Source organism: Bactrocera neohumeralis, chromosome 6 (assembly GCF_024586455.1).
Source record: "Bactrocera neohumeralis isolate Rockhampton chromosome 6, APGP_CSIRO_Bneo_wtdbg2-racon-allhic-juicebox.fasta_v2, whole genome shotgun sequence".
Classification (NCBI taxonomy): Eukaryota; Metazoa; Arthropoda; class Insecta; order Diptera; family Tephritidae; genus Bactrocera; species Bactrocera neohumeralis.
The window spans coordinates 18,295,340-18,315,667 of NC_065923.1; the positions used below are offsets into that span (position 1 = coordinate 18,295,340).

At 35.6% G+C, this 20,328-nt stretch overlaps 2 protein-coding genes across 2 annotated transcripts; both read left to right on the forward strand.

Moving 5' to 3' along the window:
• The first annotated feature begins 1,764 nt into the window (after positions 1 to 1,764).
• On the forward strand, positions 1,765 to 8,967 carry LOC126762423 (uncharacterized). Its single transcript, XM_050479143.1, has 3 exons — positions 1,765 to 2,117; positions 8,440 to 8,582; positions 8,647 to 8,967. Exons 1-3 carry the CDS (start codon positions 2,030 to 2,032, stop codon positions 8,857 to 8,859), a joined length of 444 nt encoding a protein of 147 aa, XP_050335100.1. The 5' UTR covers positions 1,765 to 2,029; the 3' UTR covers positions 8,860 to 8,967.
• Positions 8,968 to 15,902: 6,935 nt separating this feature from the next.
• On the forward strand, positions 15,903 to 17,007 carry LOC126763473 (DNA topoisomerase 3-alpha). The gene is made up of 4 exons (XM_050481006.1): positions 15,903 to 15,958; positions 16,094 to 16,226; positions 16,670 to 16,716; positions 16,814 to 17,007. Exons 1-4 carry the CDS (start codon positions 15,903 to 15,905, stop codon positions 16,998 to 17,000), a joined length of 423 nt encoding a protein of 140 aa, XP_050336963.1. The 3' UTR covers positions 17,001 to 17,007.
• Positions 17,008 to 20,328: the final 3,321 nt, after the last annotated feature.

A 20,328-nucleotide genomic window follows, 5' to 3' on the forward strand; every position in this document is an offset into this window, starting at 1 on the left:
CCAATTCAGGCACGAAAAAATCGTGGCTCTATACCTATATATCTATTTAACTGTAACATAATGGCCGCCTTCATTTTTTAAGAAATATGGGCCAATGATTTCCTCTGCCCATAGAACACACCAAACAGTCACTTTTTAAGAATCCAAATGTTATTTCGCATTAAGTCTAACAAATATTGCCTCATAAAAAACAACACGTCTAAAGAAACTATATACCATAAAGCCAACCGTAAAGAAGAAAATCTTTAAATTAGGTATATGGAGGATATGTGGAATATTGCTACGATTTCGCCCATTTTTTCTCCAATATAATTGTTCAATTTCTTTTTTATACCCTGAAGTATTCATATGTCGGAGATCCTATAAAATATACATACATATATGGAGCGTGACGAGCTGAGTGAGTCGATTTAGCCATGTACCTCTATATATGTATATGCGAACTACTCAATCAGTTTTTGAGATATTGATCTGAAACACACATTTGCAAATATTCTTTTCTTCCCAAGGAAACTGAAAGTGAAGCATCAAGTCCTTTTATGAAAAACTGGTTCATTTTACGAGATATCTTCACTAAATTTGGCACGAATTATTTCCCAAGGAGACGCTACAATCTTGAAAGAAATTGTACAGATCGAGACACTATATATGTATGTACATTAGAGTGATTCAAAAAAAAAATTTTTTTCATTGAGTTATAAAATTCATAAGAAATAAAAAATTTTCCCAAAAATAATCAAACTTTAACTGTTAATATCTTTTAAACGTTGGGGTTTACGAAAAAATCATCACAGACCTTTTTTGTAGAGCATTCAATTTCCTACAACATCTAAGGAACAATATATTTTTTTAAGTAATTGGAAGCGAGATATAAATTTTTCTATCTGATAATAAGAAAAAATAGAAAACTGTATGTAGGAGGACCTTCCTGTTACAATTAAAAACTCATGTTTGGAGAGGCTTTCTTAGAGGTGTCTAGGAACCTATTTTTCCGAGTACCAAACGAAAAAAAAAATTTTTTTTTTGAATCACTCTAATGTACATAGTATATCATATCGCTGCCATACAAACTGTGCGATCAAAATCAAGTTATTGTGAGAAATCTTTTGTGAAGAACCGAACCGAAGTTAACGTTTTTTTGCCTTTTATGTCATATAGAATGTAAAGCTTAATATTTCTGACGTATGTATTTATTAAGTAAGTTATCAAAAGTTTACAAAAATTGTTCTATCTGCGTGTTTAATATGCGGCTGCACCCAAATTTAATCTTATCTTATTTCTGCATTTAAAGTTTTACTTCAATTTATTATTTTCTGGAATTCAAAGAGTAATATATTTTAGAGCGCTAATTATGCATATATATACCAGAAATACACTGAAAATATTTTTTTACTTTTGTTAAGTTATTTAAAGCACTTCCTCTAAAAATATAGTTTAGGGCTTGGCATTAATTTTGTCAATAATTCGTGACTTTTAGTATAATACTCAATCCAAATATACATAAATTTACACACATATGCGCACAGATAGATACATATTTCTATATAGAGGCGTGAGGTAGCGTGTCATTTGAGTCATGTAATACTGACTTACCTATCCACAGACAGACTTGTATACTTCTATGACTAACTTTAGCACTCAAACTCACTACAATTAGTTCTCAAAGCAACACAACTAAACATTCGCAGAGCGTATTAAGCATAAAGAATTGGATAAAAGCACTGAACCGCAGTCAACGCTAGCAAACTATAAAAGCTACAAACAGCAAAACTCCGATCCTCAGTTGAAACTAGATTTTTAAGCAGCAACTCGATAAACGACCAACTTAGAGAAAAGAGCCAGACATAAAAACAATAGCAGCGCGAAAACAACTATCGCAAAGTTACAGACAAGCGAGAAGCCAAGAAGCCGTTGAAGTGTGTTGACATAGAACAAGAAGAAAGAAGTCAAATTTTAAGGGATTTTTATTGCAAAAATTGCAATTAGTCGTAAAAGTAAACACCAGCAGTAATTAAACGTGCTCCCGACTATGAGGTCAAGCGGTCTGAAAAGTGTGTCGTGCTCGCTGGCGATGCTGAGTTTGGTCATCATCCTCTGCCTCTGCGCGACGGAAATTGGTAAGCTTGAATTTACGTGTACTCAAACCAACAGCAACAACAACGCCGGCCAAGCAGCGCATGTGTGTTCGTATGTGCTTGAGTAATTAAACAAAGAAAGCATTTTAGCGACTAAATAAACAGTTCAACAAACCAGAGAGCTCTTAACAAAAAGACAAAGTATGAAGAAGACCACGTTAGACAAAGAGTTAAATAAACTGCTAGTGATCATTGCCAGCGATCGCAAACATTTGTGAATTGACAATTTATTAACCATTTATGGAATAATTATGCCGAAGAAGGTTGTGTAAATACAGTGTTGCTTCGATTGTTGGTTAGCCATGAAGTGTGTGAAATGGTGAATGGTTCAGTGTCATCTGTGTAAGCTTAATAACAGGTTCAAACAGCTGACTCAATTATGTTGTATATTATCTCACGATCTTCAAACATACGCCATTTAGCTTAGACAATTTGTAGTTGAAAGCAATCTAGAAAGGATCTTGTTTGGGTTTCTCTTTCGTATTAAGTTGATTCGCCTGGAATAGAATTTAGTTTGCCTTTTCTGCCATTATAATCAAGTTTTGAACGAAAAATGACTTCATGTAGGACAAAAGAAGAATAGGAACAAGTAAGGATTATAGCCAATATTATACGTTCACTTAATTTTGTTTTCTCAGAGATAGGCAGTAATTCATACATGTATGTAAAAGCCAAGTCCACGATTTGAACCATTTTACGCACAAATGTACATTAATATCAGGAAAATATGTTATCTGAATTTCATTAACAAATCTCACAGACTGACAGATATTTTCAGTATAGGCTCTGACGTCCATTTATTCGGTATCAAGGGCTGAAAAGTTATGATCCGATTTCGGCCACTTTGTAATAAAAGATGGTATACTGAAGACAAAGTTTTGTTCCGACATCTTCAATGGTACTTACAACTGTATTTGAAAAATATTCTGGTGTTAGTTCGTTGTCACCTATTTTTACACCATAAAGTTTGAGTATGGAATTACTGAGATGGCACGCCCATTATCCACACTAAGTCTTTGCCTTGTTGCTATAAAGTTCTTGACGTATTTAGTTGTTTTCAACACAAAAATTACATGGAAAGTGGGCGTGGTTATCATCTGATTTCATTTAAAAGGTGATTCGAAATCACGGCCTTCAATATCTGATAATGATCGCCATTGCCGGTTTCGTGCGTACTGGCATCATTTTTGAAGAAATATAGACCGATAATTCCACCGGCCCACAAATCACACCAAACCGTTGTTTGTTCTAGATGAAATGACAGCTTTTTTTAGGTTGCAAAAAGCGGCAATTTTGCTCATTTTCATACCGCTTAAGCCAGAAATGGGTCTCATCGCTCAACAAAATATGGCTCGAAAAAGTGGGATCTTCTTGTAACTTTTCAAGAGCCCATAGAGCGAGGCGATGTCGCTTTTGAAGGTCGGGCGGTTTCAGTTCTAGCACAAGCTGTATTTTTTACGTTTTTTATATAAGATCTCTACCTAAAATGCCTCATACGTCAGTGCGAGTTTCTGCAAACGGTGCCGAATCGACTCTCCACGCTCTTCGTATACACTCTCAGCTACGGCTGCTATATTTTCTTCACTTCGTGCTGGACGTGGTCTATTCGTTCGAATATTATCTATTAATGAATGCTGCGTCTCAAGATGAGTGATGGTGTTGCGAATAGTATGCTCAGTAGGTGGATTATGTTGACCTTGTATGAAACGGTGCTATAAAAACTTGTGCCAAGCAAGTTGGGTCGATTTTGCTTTGAAATTTGTGCGATAAGTATGTACTTACGATATATAAAGAGGCAGCAGCATGTTACCAGGGTACAAAAGTTTAATCAGCATTTTCTGCATAACGAGGAAATCTATGAAATCGATACTCTTTGTAAGATCTTTACACTTCCTTCTTCCCCTTGGTTTTTGATATCGAAAGATTTTTTAAATTTACTCGCCGTAGACTTTGTTTACAATTTTTATTCGATTTTTCTAAATAATGCTATCGAATATTTTTATTGACATTTAATTTAATTGGTGTATATAGACTTTCCTCATCTCCTTGTAAGCACTTAATTGGGCCATTAATCAATGGCTCTAAGGTATGGGAGATTGAGTACAGTTAGTGATCTACAATCTTGTATTGCATAGGGTCATTGCGATTGGTTTAGATATGTACGAGAAATAGAAATAAAAGTACTATGTACATATATCGGGTAAGAATAAAATAAAGTTTTCGATCAACTTCTTAATTTAGACACTTAACACTTTTCTTCATCCTTTTCTAGCTCTTTTAAGTAAATTTTATAATTCGGATAGATTGAAACATTATCAAAAAATCTTTACTTAACATTAGCAGATTTGATTTAATAAAGATATCAAATTTTATCAAAACTCGTTAAATACTCTTGGAAATTCAAAATAATTTCTCCCTTTACCGCCATGAATATCTACTATTTAATTTGTATAATAATAATAAATTTTAAACCCTAAGAAGCTACTCATTCGAATAAGTTTGGAATTGATTATTTTTTACTTTCTCTATATTTCTTCTTCTTTATTAGTAAATCATTTGTATTTGCAAGGCATTCTTATGCATATGAGTCATTTTTTGTGCTTTTTACTTTTACTAATAGCTAAATATATTTTTTGACTAACAGCTGCTTTTCTGTGCTTAATTTAAAGACCAGCTTTCTAACTACTTACGAACTGTAAACTATATTTTATTTTAATGGCTTTTTGTTAGAAATTTGATATCGCAAATACATATGTTTTTCATTCTGATATATGTAAACGAAAATGGTATGGTACCATGAATGACTTACATAATACAGGATGAGCCGAAAATATTTTCCATTTTCATAAAAAAATATATAGTTAATATGAGGTCCTTATACATACATGTTGGCACTCTTTTCGGCTCTACGTTTTCTGTATCACTTGAGCTTAATAGTCGACGAGACATTCTTTCCTCTTTAAATTATCAACTGTCTTCGATTCACCAAGCGTTGGAGAGTAGCGAATCGAACAAACTATACCAGATGTTCAATCAAACTGGCAAAACTTGTCTTTTGAGGTATTCAAAATTGTATTAGGGTTCTTTCGTAGTGAAGTAATTTCTCCTTCCGTATCAAAAAACGTTTGAGTAACCCCTTAGTTTTGTTTTCTCCCAATAAACTATCATGATATGCTTGATTTTAAGTCCTAAGTTCCTAAAATCCAAAAAATTCTTCTTTGACATTTTTTTGTCATTTTAGCCATAGGTACCCCACAAACTAGGGAAAGGCTAGCCTTACTGAGGGCAAAGATCCCAGTGATCCTTATAGCAATTTATAGAAAAAATATAAAGGGTTACAATAACGTTTTTTTTACCACAAGTGTTGCCCGTTTGCTTGAGTATCTGGTTTAGTTTATTCGATTCGCTGGAGAGTAATGCTTGGTGCATCTAAGGGAGATCTTATGTATCAACCTTAATGCTATGACTCACCAAATAGAATTAGACACTGATGAAATCCACGGTAATAAATTAAAAGAAAAAATTAGCCTCTAAGTTTTAGTATTTGTTAACAATAAGACTGATTTAAGGAATGCGGAGTTTAACGTAGACTCAGGAGAGCCTAGACATTCAAAATGTTTACGGATTATGGAGTCGCAAAAATATTGCATACAATTGTCCCAATTACAACAGGATTTTACTTTTTGACTTAAATAAATTGTTCGTCAAGCTTATATTCCTCTGCCAAAGATGTATAAACTGTAGTATTATGAGATTTCAATCAGTTTGTTCTATTGCCTTAAGGTAGCACATAGCTTCGCTGTTGAAATTAGCGCATTCCAATTAAGGCAAAAATATAATATCCTCCAGACATTAAATGTATGTTGCAATTCAATTACTAAATATACAAAACATATTAGCGATATTATTCTATGCCTGGTGGGCCAATATTGGCAATTATAGTATGAAGCACAGTGGTTATCTTGCATGCGAATATTAGTATTTTTGATGGTGAATAAACTGGGGTTAAAGTAAATATTAGACTGATTTTTCATAACATTTTTTATATTTTTTTGCATATTTTTTTTTCTAAAATCATTTGAGCTAAATGAAGACTCTTGCTAGTTAAAAAATGCAGACATTGAAAGCTTGTCTTCCATTCCGAAATGCAGTTATCTGAGACTTTTATACTTACATATAAAATATTTAAAACACACATTTAATAAAAAATGGACTAAAATCTTGGGTCTACCAACAATTTATTTAAAGCATTAATTGCTTAACACAGCCCACTGTGCGTCGTGCTGTGGCTTTGTTATTATTTATTAAAAGAATCGCTAATGCTAGCATATCGTAGTATGTGTAGGTGTGTATGTGTACACATGCTTAACTGGCTGTAAATAATCGGTTAACTACGATTTAATACCTCGAGCGGCATTAGTGTGTATTTACAAAGGCCGACCAAACAAGTAATCAAGCAACAAATGATGCAACCATACAACCAATTCATCAATGTTGTCGATGAAAATCAAAGTTCCGTAATTATTAATTTACTCAAATAAGATGCCAATCAGTTTTGGTTCTATACTATGTACCTTTAAATATAAAGCATGTGTACAAACATACATAAATAACAACAATAGCTAATAGCGCGTACAAATATACATTTGTAGATTTGTATGTGTGTAGGTGTCTATTTATTTGCAGATACATGTGTATATAAGTTATTCATGGCGTATTTCCGAAACAGCATTCAAAGCTTGTTTCAATCGCGAAGTGTTTACGCACCAATACATTTACATATTTATTTATACATATCCGCGCACTTCTTCTTATTATTTGATGTTTCGGCTTGTGTGATTGAAAATCATTCCCCCAAAATGTCTTAAGCACCCAGATAGCTACGTAGTATTAACATACTGAGATATGAAATTTTACTTAATTATATATGTATAAGCCATTTTCATCATACTTCAGGTTTTCCAACATAAGAATATTAAAGATTTATGTAAAAGACCATATTATTCAGTTGTAATGGATTCGTAACGATCTCACTATCTGATCAAATTTGACCCGGAATGACAAAAATATATACACAATCCTTAGATTGCCGAACAGCTTGAAAGTAACGCCGACTTATCAGATGTTGTCATCGTCTATACCTCTGCACCATACAACAGGGCGGGAATTATGAGTGACTTGTAGAGTTTGGTATTAACTCATCGAGAGATTGTTTACTCATTCCGAAGTAGCACCTGTTGGCAAGAGTTATTTTGCGTTGTATTTCGAGGCTGATGTTGTTGTTGGTGTTACTGCTGGTTCCATGATAGACGAAATGACTGTTTGCTTGATTACAGGAGATATTTCGTATAGCCCTCGTTCACTACCAGACCCATTTGCTTCACTTCTTTGTCCAAGCTGAAGAAAGCCGAACCAACGGCGCGATTGTTAGGACCAGTGATATCGATGTAATCGGAATACGCCAGCAGTTGTACGAGTACACTCTTGTAGAAGGGAAGTTCAGCTCTGCAGTTCGAATTTCTACGTCAGGAGATTGAAGAAGTCGCACGATATGGAGTCGCATTGTCTAAAACCTCGTTGGTTTCGAACGCTTCGGAGAGGTCCTTTCCGATCCTAATAGTTTTGCGGAGATACCAAATTCAGACATCGCGGCATAAAGACAGCTCCTTTTCGTGCTGTCAAAATACGCTTTAAAATCGACGAAGAGGTGATGTGTGTCGCTATTCTTTTCCAGTGTCTTTTCGAAGTTTTGGCGCATGGTGAATATATGGTCATTTGCAGATTTTCCAGGCTGAATCCACACTGATAAGTTCTAATCAGTTTGTTGACGATAGGCTTTAATCTTTCACACAGTACGCTCAATAGAACCTTATAGGCGATGTTAAGGAGGCTTATTCCAGATTATGGGGTCCCCCTTTTTGTGGATTGGGCTGAGCACACTTAAAATCCAATCGTCAGGCATGTTTTCGTGCGAGCATATTCTACAAAGAAGCTGATGCATGCTTCTTATCAGTTCTTCGCCGCCGTATTTGAATAGCTCGGCCAGCAATCCATCAACCCCCACTTTGTTGTTCTTCTGACAGGTAATTGCTGTTCGAACTTCTTCATGGCTGGGCAATGGAACGTTTGCTACATCGTCATCGATTGGGGATTGTTAAGGTCACTATATAATTTATTCCCATTAGTGTAATTCTAAAAGAAATTCTCTACTAATTATTTATATTCAATTGAAGAAAAGTGTTCAATACAGTCAACGGTTCCAATGAAAATATAATAATGTATTATTAAATATTACTATTTCCAGCTGCGGCACCCTATCAAGAGTTACCACCGCGAGCTGGTCACGTGCCAGTTTATATACGCGAAGGTGACCAACCACTAAGTGAAATTCATCCTGGCTTAGCTGAAGCGTTCCATGAAGTGGCAGCACTCACTCAGAAGATTGAGGTGAGCGAAAAACCCCTTCTGAGTATTTAAATAACTACTAATAACTAAAAACTACTTTTTTTAGGATAAAAAGTCCGAAACAGCCAAGGATGACACAGTGAGTGACTCCAAGGACGAGAAAGCAGCACCTGTGACTGAGCCCGAGCCAACCGAGAGTGACATAGCATCCTTTGATGTGATCAAAGGTATTGAAAGCCAAAACGAATCAGCCGCGAAAAATGATGAGACAAAAGACGAACCAGATCAAAGCAAGAATGCTGATAAGAAGGAAGTATAAACACCATATGTGAAAATCTTAAAGCAATATTTATGTATTATTTTAATAAAATCATTTACTTTTTTATACAAATATACAATACATAAAATTTTAATATATTTAAAACTACTATTGTCGTTTTAGAAGAATAAATTATATATAAGTAATGGCTATTAAAGCGTTGAAAATAAGCTATAATAATAATGTAATCTCAACTATAATTCTTCATAGAATCTGATCCTTCAACATTGGCAAAAGTTTATCTTATCTTCAAAACTTTGTTCAGAAACTTCGTAGATCGTTGTGTGAAACGAGACGCTTAATAAATATTCCATGTAGCGTCGGCTATGATGGCCTTCAATGTCTTCAGCGAGACTCGGTTTTTCATGTTCAGCTAATTTTTGGAGCGCCATTTGCTAAATTGTTGGTCAATGGTTTCGAAGACATATTCACAAACATTTGATGAATATGGGGTCCTCAGCTACATCTCTTTTGCGGCCTCTACTTCGACTCGATTCGAAACATATGGTATAAGTCTCACATTGATACGCTTCATAACCAAAACCTTAATCGAAATGTATTGAGTCTATCCATAAGACATGTTGAGGTCTTCTGCTATCTCCCTGATGCCAACATGATTTTCAAGCATTGTTTCTTTAACTTTTTCGATGAGGGGATGGATAACTTGCATGAGCCACGTTTTTAAATTTTTTGTCCATGATAAACATTGCAAGCCGAACCAATAGCGTCAAACACACCCTAATTGACAAATCAAATTTCACACGAACAACAGTGGTTCCGACGATAGGACAAAAATCCATCTCAGAATTTTTTGTAAAAATGCAAACAAATTATTTCTAAATTGCTGCTCCTTCTTATTTGTATTGAAATCCACCGAAAATACGTCTCAGCAAACAGCGGAAATTGCTCGTCGAGGTCGTCCAAAGCTTGATTTTGGTGAATATTTAGGGAGAACTAAGCTGCGGAGCAAAGTTCATCTGACCGAAAAGATGATTCCGCTGATTCTGATTTGCCCAATAAAGCTGAAATGAAAATCCTCATAGTGGAGACCGCCATGTCTAAAAGCCAATATTTGCCTATAAGAAATTTCGTGAATAAAAATTATACTATGATCTAAGTTATCAAACTATAGTAAATGCAGAAAAAAAGTCACCCAGGGAATATTTATGTAGATAGAGGTAGAGAATAGAGATAGAAGGTAGAGGATCGTCCAACAATGATAAGGAGCTGGAAAATTTTTTTCAAATTCCAAATTGACTTTAATGGCAATTACAGGACTTAATGATAACATTATCCGTTAATTTGGACAATATTAATTTATATGCCCTCGATAATGTTAAGGAGTTGATCCAAAAATATTCATGGTACTAAATATTTGAAAGACTTTTTTAGATTTTTGGTAAAAAATTCAAAGCGATATCTCAACGGGAAGTGTTTATGGCCACGGCTTCATATAAACCGAACCACTGTGCAAACTAGGAAAAAGTTTTTATTGATTCGGTTAGCGAGTATGGATTATATTTGATCTTGAGTAAACATACTATAATTAGTAAAGATTCCTTTAGAAGAATAAAATTCGAATATTTCGACTTTATGGACTAACTTCGAAGAATGGAAAAATTATACTTTCCCTCATAACTCAATCTTTCGAAAAAATTTGTTTGGTACAATGCCCTGTCGAATGTTGTTTCATGTTTTTGAAGCAGAATTTTATTTTCTATTCAAAATTTATTAGTTTTTAGTTAATACTTTGGTTAATACAAAAACCAGCTGTGGTGAATAACTTAGTTTTTGATGTATCTCTGACGTTAGTTAAAAGGAAAGAAATTTTTTTGCAAATTTTATCCGAGGTTCTTTTTCGAAAAATGCAATTCTTCTGATAAGAGCCGGTTTGCGAAGTTCTTCGTACTCAAAAAATCAAGAAAGCCTGTTCAAACTTTTCTATAATATTTGTTAACAACTCTCTCTTACTAACACGAAGATTTTTAAACACAATTTGTTATCCCAACAGACGTAAATCAGCACAATCAAGTTTTCTACGATTTCACGACTCTGAATAAAGGCTTTAAGAGCTCAGTAATACCTTTAGGAACCAAAACTTCAAACATAACTACGAAAGAAATAGACAAATTCCCTTTTTTGTTTTTGAATTAATTCAGTAGTATTTTCTATTTCAAATATTCTCAACAAACAATTCTACACAATACAATGCTCCACAAACACACAAAAGTCCATTTAAGACGCCAAACTTTGCATTCCAACAGGTAAGACTGAAAGTCTACAGCCGGCCAAAATAATAAATTTTCACGGTTGATGCAACAAATTGAAAAGCTTCAGTTATGTGCAATGGCGGCACTCGCCAAGTGTTTAATTTCAAGCGTTCCTTGCACACACACACAGATACATGCGAACCTTTTTTTGTGAACGAAGACTGGACTAAAATAAACCTTTTGAAGTGGTGAGCTGACATTGTGAGCAAATACGGTAAACTATGTAAGTGTATGTGTGTGTGTAGTGTGGAAAACTTAAAGTCTGGCAATATGAGGCGTAAATTTGTTTTCAACTTTTTTAATTGATTAAATTGCGAAGTTTCCAAAGTTTTGTTTTCACCGATTTTGGAATGCTGCCGCTACTAATAAAACACTTTAGCTCTCCCATACGCTCACTCACTCTCGCACTCACTTTTGCCCCCACCGCAAGCAAAACAAACAACAGACAAAAGTAATTTTGCCAAAAGTGACAAAATACAAAGAAGAAATTAATGAAAAAATAGGAAAACGAGATAAAAGTGGATTGGGCATGTTTTTGTTTTACCGGCCGAGAAATGAAAAACACGCGCAAAAGCTCTCTGCAGCGTGAGCATTATCGTGAAAAAGCAATTCATGCCCTTCATTCACTCATTCACACCTATTCAAGCGTGTAATTAAGTTTAAATTTTATTTGGGGGAAAAAGGGTATGGTAAACAATTTTTTTTTTTGTGAGAAAATGGCAAAAACATTTAGTGCATAGTAATAGACTATTGTCTTTGAGGAGAGGCGTAATAATACACCTTTAACTTCTATTCTCTTCTCCAAACATCTTTAGTTCAGCTTAACCACATTTGATTACTTCGACTACAGTATATTGATGACCTTTGTGCGCAACCAAATGGCTTTATTAGCATCTATTCTGCAAGTATATACTGGGTTTGCTGATATTTGCTGCATAATTTTAGGCTTAGTAATGAAAATGTGTAAAATATGATCTTCCGTAAGTATTAACGCCAATTACTTACACATATAAAGTATACATTATCTTTAATGTCCACAAAGGGGAAAAATATTTGAGGTATAGTACAAAGCCGCCGATTATTTTCCAATAGATGGCTTTAGTATTCTGTATCTCGTATGTTATATAAGCTTTCAGTATAGGTTGAGTTAGGTTAGATTAGGTTATATTGGCCGTTTGTCACGCCATACATACTAATCCGCATTGACGCCATATAAAAGCTTACATAGTTTAATTTAAGCTGAATTATTCGTCATATAGAACACCAACGCGTTTTGCGAAAAGACTTGATATCTAATTTTAAAACTTTTTCTAGTGGCTTGAAAAGCGATAAGACGAGTTCTAGATAATACTGGCCAGATATACAGGAGGTATTCCAGCGGCTCACTAAAACCTAACTTTTCCCCTAATTGCATGTGTCGTCGTTACTTATGTAATCCCTCTCGAATTTGTTGCAAGTAGATTGTGACCTGACATTACGCGAACAATCGTCCTGCAGTCCTTTAGAGACCGAATTAGTAAAGTAAAAATTTCATTACATATCACTTTTAATGATTTTCATGTTTCCGGTACTATTTCCTTATGACACTTTTGGCCGACCTCTGAAGAAAATGATTACTGGTGGTAAAAAGTAGTTATTTTAAGGTAACGTTAATTCAAAATGGTAGTGGTCGAATCGCGGTGATCTAACGTAATCGGTGGCCAAGTCAAAATTGACGATCAGAAAGATTTTACTAAGTGCTTGATAGGATTGATAGACCCAAAGTGTTACCAACCTGTACTGTCAACAATTTGACCCTCTGAAGGTGGTAATTGCCCAGAAACAGCCTAATTTGCCCAATAAGAGAGGAATTGTGTTCCAGAATAGTCAGAAGGTTTTTTTGAAGGTTCTTATGCAACCACCTTGTAGTCCGAATGATATTTGCTAGTGAAATATTAGAGAACCTAATGAAAATCGACTGTGCCAATTTTTTGCCAATGGAGACGAGGGTTTCATGAGAGCGACATTCCGATATTACGCCCTCTGCTGAAACAACGGGCTGTGGTTGGTTTCGTCGGTTCAAAGCTGTCGATTTCGATATTGGATCAAAAGCCTTCGAAGACGGCGAATGAATGAAGATCTTGCTCGATGAAGATCCGTGTCAAGCGCAGGAAGAATTTGCTTCACCATTGGGAGTCTCTCGTCAAGCCATTTAAAAACGAATACATGTGCTGGAAATAATTCAGAAACAAAGAACTTGGATTCCTTATTATGCATGACAACGTTGCCAAACCTGTTAAAACCTACCTGGAAACGCTTAAATGGGAAGTCCTACCCCACCCGCTATATTCTCCAAATATTTTAACGTCCGATTATTATTTGTTCCGTTCGATGACACATCGTCTGGCGAGAGGAGGAGGCAGGAAAAAATCCACTCATATGATGAGATCAAAAAATGGCTTGATTCTTGGATGGCATCATAAGATGAACAGTTTCACTGTAATGGTATTCGAGCTTTGTAGTAGGTGGACAAGATTTGCGATTTAACAACGCGTCTATTGATTCATTAAAATGTTGCACCGGAATCTTAAAGCCTGCAATAATGCTCGATAGATCGTTGAAGATCGCCATTTTGGTACAGACCTTATCTTGATATCACTTTCCATTGTTGTATTTAAGCCATTTTATGCCCTCAATGAAACTATTAATCTCCGTTATGCTGTTTGCTTTTTTGATGGATTCCAAAAATTCGATGTCTGATTTGTGTTAGAGCTGGGCAGTCACAGAGAAAAGGAAAAACCAAAGCTCCTTTCGAGTTTGCAGCTATGGCAAGCGCTATTGTAGGGAATATCCATTTTTAACGCATGTTCTCTAAATTTTCAATACCCTCAGTAGCTGTAAGTCTGTGTATCGTTTTCCTGTATTAGGTTGTAGATTTCCATTTATTTTGCTCAAACCACTCAAAGGCCGATAGTCACCAAGAAAAAAAATATGTTGTATGTTTGGTGCATTATTTTTTGGGCATTATTTGCAACCATGATTAGGGATAGAAATTTTTAAATTTGTTTCAAGCAACATATTGAAAAGTCTTTATAATTTAAAGTATACTCAAACAATTCGCGCTATCCCCAGTTATCTCATGCAAACCGCATATCCATAAAATATAAAAATTCGACTACGTCACTATACATATGTATGTATAAACAGTGAAATGATTTATTATGTTTCATGACTTTATAACGGGTGATCCAAGTTGATATACTTTTTTCAATAGCCTTTTTTTGACAGATCACGCGTGAGTCAAGTCAGGCTGTCATGTTGTTTTCAGTACAATGGTAAGACTTGCGCCTGAACAACGTTTACAAATCGTTCAACTTTATTAAGAAAACTCACATTTAGTCAAAATGTGTCATAAAATCATAAATATACTTTTACATATTACATTACATATAAAAATAAGTTTACGCTACTACAATTTCCAACGCTATGTGATCGGTTCGTTATAACCTATGAATTTATGAGTCTAGCCCCTAATTCTGTAAAGAATGTGAATGAGAATGAGAATTTATGGTCAATATAATTGACCTACTGAGCGCACTATTCGCAACACCATCACCCATCTTGAGACCCAGCATTCATTATTGGATAATATTCGACCGTGGTCTATTAGGTCCAGTACGCAGTGAAGAAAATATAATTGCTGAGAATGTACAGGAAGACTGTGAAGAGTCTATTCGGTGCCGTCCGCAGCAACTCGGACCGACGTATGGAACGACTTGTCGCTTTCAACGTCGAGATTTTAAATTGAAAGCGTACAAAGTACAGCTTCTGCAATAACTGAACTCGCTCGAAATTGAAACTCGTGATCTCGGCAATATTTGGTTTCAGCAAGACGGCGCCACTTTCCACATATCGATGGATTCATTGAGAGAACACTTTGGTGATCAGGTAATTGCACGTTTTGTGCCGATCGATGGACCGCCAAGATCGTGTGATATCACACAGACTATTTCCTGTGGGGATATGTAAAATATAAAGTCTATGCGGACAATTCCGCTTCGATTCAGGCTTTGGAGCAAAACATCACACGTGTCATTCGCCAGTTATCAGAATGTTCGAACAAGTCGTCGAAAATTAGAATCAATCGATGGACCAACTGAGACGTGGCAGCGATCAACATTTGAAAGAGATAATCTTTAAAAAATAAATGCTAAAGAATGTTCTTTCGAATGATAATAAGCATTTCCCATTAAGTTTGAAGTTACTGTGTTTATCTTAAAAAAAAGGAAACCTCAAAATGAATCACCCTATAATGCCGTATTTACATTCCATTTAGTCTTTTATAATATTTGCATAATGCTAAAAGTAGTCAGTTGCCGTAATAAAAAAAATGTTCTCGATTTACAAACAAAGAAAAAACCCTGAATTAACTAAAATCCAGGTTTATCGTTGTTGATTTTTTTTATAAAATATTTTTGCCAATTTTGAAATGAACTGATTGGCCTCATTTTGTTTGAATAATACTTTACAAAATATATCTTTGCTCTAGGTCAGTCTCAAAAACAGCTGCGTTTTATGGCGCCGCTGATATCACGACGGCTCACACACGTATGTATGTACCCACTGACTTATCATTTGACTTATTATATTTATAAACAAGAAATTTATTAATTACTTAAAAAATATTTCTATATGTAATGAGGAATGTCTCACAAAATTTAAGTATATAAAGCAAAACTGCTCTAGCTGAATAATTATTCCCACTTAACGGTACAGAGGACTAGTTAGTTGAAGATGGCTCCTACAGTATTGCGCGTTTTCCTGTTGATGGCGATTGCCATGGTAAGATGATGAAGGATACTTTTATGAATTAAATAATAATGAAAAAAATTAATTTTAAATCTATTTCCAACTAACTTTTCCAGCCGCTAATTTTTGCCAACGTAAGTATTCTAAACGAGCTTCTTAAACATTTCTTAACCTACTATTTGTTCTCAGCCCCCACCATGGGGAATACCAGGTATTAAACCAGAGGCATCTTCCACCACTCTAGCACCAACTACTACTCGAGCTCCAACTAGAGGTACCTGTCCCGAGCCCACTGAAGAATTATTAGCGGTAAGTATATTGAAGGAAAAAAACTCACAAAATATAAAGAGTTATGAGGTTTACATCGAAATCTTAGAAATATTTTTCCCGATATTTTGTAAATATCAGATAACTATGAGGGTTTTAATCTCTCTCAAACATACTCCAAATAGTTGTGCCCAAACTCTACTTAGCGGAACATAAATTTGAGTAAATTTCGGTACACAGACCAGACTAAATTTTCGTTTTTCGAGAAGCTGATAATAATTTTTTACGAAATCGGAATATATGTATATATAATATTATGCGGGGTACAGATACAGTCCATATAAGTTATTTCATGAAAAATTTAGAAATATTGTACCAGCTTTAAAAAACAATTGAGGGAAAATAGAGATCTCAGAGATTTCGGAACAATTTTTTTGAGATGTGGCAATCAACAAAACTATAATATATTCTCTTATAATCCACAGTGCATCCGTCAATGGTCTTGCCAATATCTAATACGTCTCGATTTGCGGTGAGTAGCAAGTGATGAACAGTTATTTTTGAAAAGTGCTTGAAACTGGTACAACATTTTCTTTACTCTAATGCCAAAAACTTTATTTTTGAAACAGTTGTCTCCTCAATTTGAATGGCCTTCCACTAATTGGCAATGCCTTGGGTGGCCTTCTGGGTGGTGGCGGTGGCCAATCACCAACCCAACAGCCAGCGCTTGGCGGCGGCGGTGGCGGCATCTTAGGCGGTTCCGGTGGTGGTCTACTTGGTGGCCCTGGCGGTCTACTCGGTGGACTTTTGGGTTAATTTCTCAACCGATTGCGTGTATTTTAATTTAAGCTTCTGCTACATGGAACACTATAAAAAATCTGTATCCATGTACATATCTATATATATCTGTATATGTGTTTGAAAATAATAAAACTACATATTAATTGTCTGTGTATATAAAATGTTATGTGTGTTCTTTCTGCTTTAATGACTTCACTAGGTGTGTGGCATAAAACCATTTTCAATTCGACATTGGCGTTAAAATTTTAAAATTAAACCGAAATATTCGAGGTTTGTGTGAGTGTGTGTGTAATACCGACTAGCAAGTTGTTTCGCTATGAAATGGACCATATGCTGGCATGCCATTTTTAACTCGCTTTGCATCTGCAACACATACATATGTACATACATTTGTACAGCAATTCCACGAAGCGACACCCACTGCGAGTCGTCGTTGATTGCCGGCATTGGTGGCCCTCTAATTAAAGTTTACACTGCGTCAGCCATTACGAAAGGATCAAAAAGTGATAATCATATCAGTGCGACGAAAATGGCATCGTCGGGTGGTTGGCAGGTGGCGCTGAAGTGGTTTCCAATATTCGACTATCACCATTAAGACCGTTGCGAATTTTCGGTTAATTTTCGAATATTTGGCAAAATAACGAAAATGTTACACCAAAATTTGGAGAGAACTTACGGAATATAATTTTGAGGAATCTTTTAGTGAAAATACTTCTTAAGGGTTTGACTAACTACTTAGCCTCACGATGCAAAGTCGAGAAAAAAGGGGCTTTCGTAAAGTACATTCTCGTAGACGACTGCTGTCAAATTGTATATTTATGTCCAGTTATTTTAGTTAAATGTAGAAAGGAGAGCGCTTGGACGGTGTATACTGCGAATCTTTTCCTTAGATAGCGATTAAAAATTGGTTTAACGAGTTCCAACGTGGTCACATCCAGTCCAGTTGCCCCAAATCGGTTACTATTGAGAATAGCCTGGACTAAAATCCTCGATCTCGATCCTCGATGCGGGCCATCTTAAACGAAGCAAGGACATGAAAATTCTGAGTCGACAATCAGGTGCCACTTTTGCTCACTCTGGACAACAAGCAGAACCGTGAGACTACTTCACAGCAGTGTTTGACGTGGTTTATTTGCAATTGGAAGGAGTTTCTGTATCGTTTCGTGAGAGTCGTTGAAGTTTGGCTCCAAAGCATGATCTATTTTGAGATTCCCTACTTAAAAAAAAACACACAGAAACATCGAATTAAATGGGGAATGTTTATTATCATTCGAAAGAACATTCTTTATCTCTTTCAAATGTTGTCCGCGGCTTCGTCTCAGATGGTACATCCAATTTTCGATGACTCTTTCGAGTATTTCGTCTGGTAACTGGCGAATGACACGTGTGATGTTTTGCTCCAAGGGCTGAATCAAAGCGGGATTGTACACATAGCCTTTTGTCTTTACATATCCACACAGAAAAAATTCAAACGGTATGATATCACACGATCTTGCTGGCCAATCGACCGGCCCAAAACCTGAAATATCTGCTCACCGAAGTGTTCTCTCAATAAATCCATTGATTAATGCGATATGTGGGAAGAGCTTTTTTGGAACGAAATGCCGCCGAGATTCCGAGCTTCAATTTCAGAAATCAATAGTCATAGCTTATAAAGAAAACTGATTCCACCGCCCACCAACAAAACCAAATATAATCGTTGCTTTTTCTGGATGAAATGGCAGCCCTTCTCAGGTTACTCTTCGCTCCTAATGCGGCTATTGTAAGAGTTTCCATCGCCGAATAAAATTTTGTTTGAAAACATCGGATGTTCTTGGAGCTTTTCAAGAGCCCATAAAGACAAAGCGATGTCCATTTAGTTTTACTCACGCGTGACCTACCAAAAAAATGGTTATTGAAAAAAAAAACAATAGATCTTTTTTAAAGAAATTGGATCACAAGACCGTTACTAGTACAAAGCAAACATCAGAGGAAAACTCGAAACAATAGACTCATTACTCCGAAGATGGGAAATATTACCCCATGCGCCGGTAAGGTGATAGTCCCCGCTTTCTGTGAATTGCAATGGAAAAAATAGATGAGTTTCTTAGACACTTCCGTTATATTTTGTTTCATTAAAATTGTAATATTTATGATCAAAATTTCATCTGATTTGTATGTATATATTTTTGTCTGATGTTTCTGTTAGAATATTTATAAATATTCCACAAATTTTTGCACCCCTCAAACGCCTTCGTCGTTTTTGCATTAAATTTGAAATTTGCTGCAGTCAAATATAATATTTTCTCGGAAGTGACTTTTTCCAAGTGAACGCTTTGTGACCACCACACATGTCCGCCATATCGAAATAAGTATTTCCTTTACCAGTGTCACGTGACCGGTGACACTTTATTTAACTAAAGAAATAACGGTTGCAGGTAAATCAAAAGATATTTTCACACGTTTCTACGCACTACTGCCCCGTCCCCTATAGGATGCCGGTCTTTAACTATCTTTAAAAGATGTATAATCGTACCATATATGAATCTGTGTGTACTTGCATTTGGATACTTGTGACTTGTGGTTATTTCTTAATGCAAAAGCAAACTTACCGTTATCTACATATTTTTTCGTAAACCGCTTTAGGAAAGTATGTTTGTGAACTGGCACATTGTTAGCTGAGCTACACGTTCGTTTCCCAAGGTTTAATGTTGTGATACGGAAGTTTTCTCTACGACTCTGGGAGCTTCCATATTGTATAACGAGAAGAGACTATGAATTTCGGCCCAAGCCTTTTACAGTTCAATACGCTACAGAATTTCTTTTATTTTTTCATTTTCTGTCTTTCTTTGTGGGTTCACATTTTCATATCACACGTGTGTCCACTTATTTACGTATATATTTGATTCACTCGTGCGTGTAAAATTTCCAACTCGTTCCAAGAATATATTTACTTCAATTCAGCAACAGCATGATTTTAAAATATAAATCAAATCGAAGTTTTTAAACTTAAATGCACATATTTTTAGTTTAATAAGAAACGCAACGCTGTATGCGTTAAGAAATGTTTTGGCTAGATCTTAATCTTTGTAAATGAATACTTAGTAAACCGTGCAGGAATTGAATGGAGGCAAGCGTAGAAGTTCGGGCAAGTGAGGCAAGTTCTCTGTACCCCATTCACTTGGGTGTGGTCAGAAAAAATTAGTTTACATATGACTCAGGCAAGACTTCCGTTTTTAGACCAAGTATCCTCTAGGTTGCCAAAAAGCATCCATTTGAAGGCGAGCTAAAGTGAGAAAGCGAAACATTCCTCCCTAGAGTTGTGCACTGGGTTTGAGACCCGTCACGTAAAAAATAACCCCTA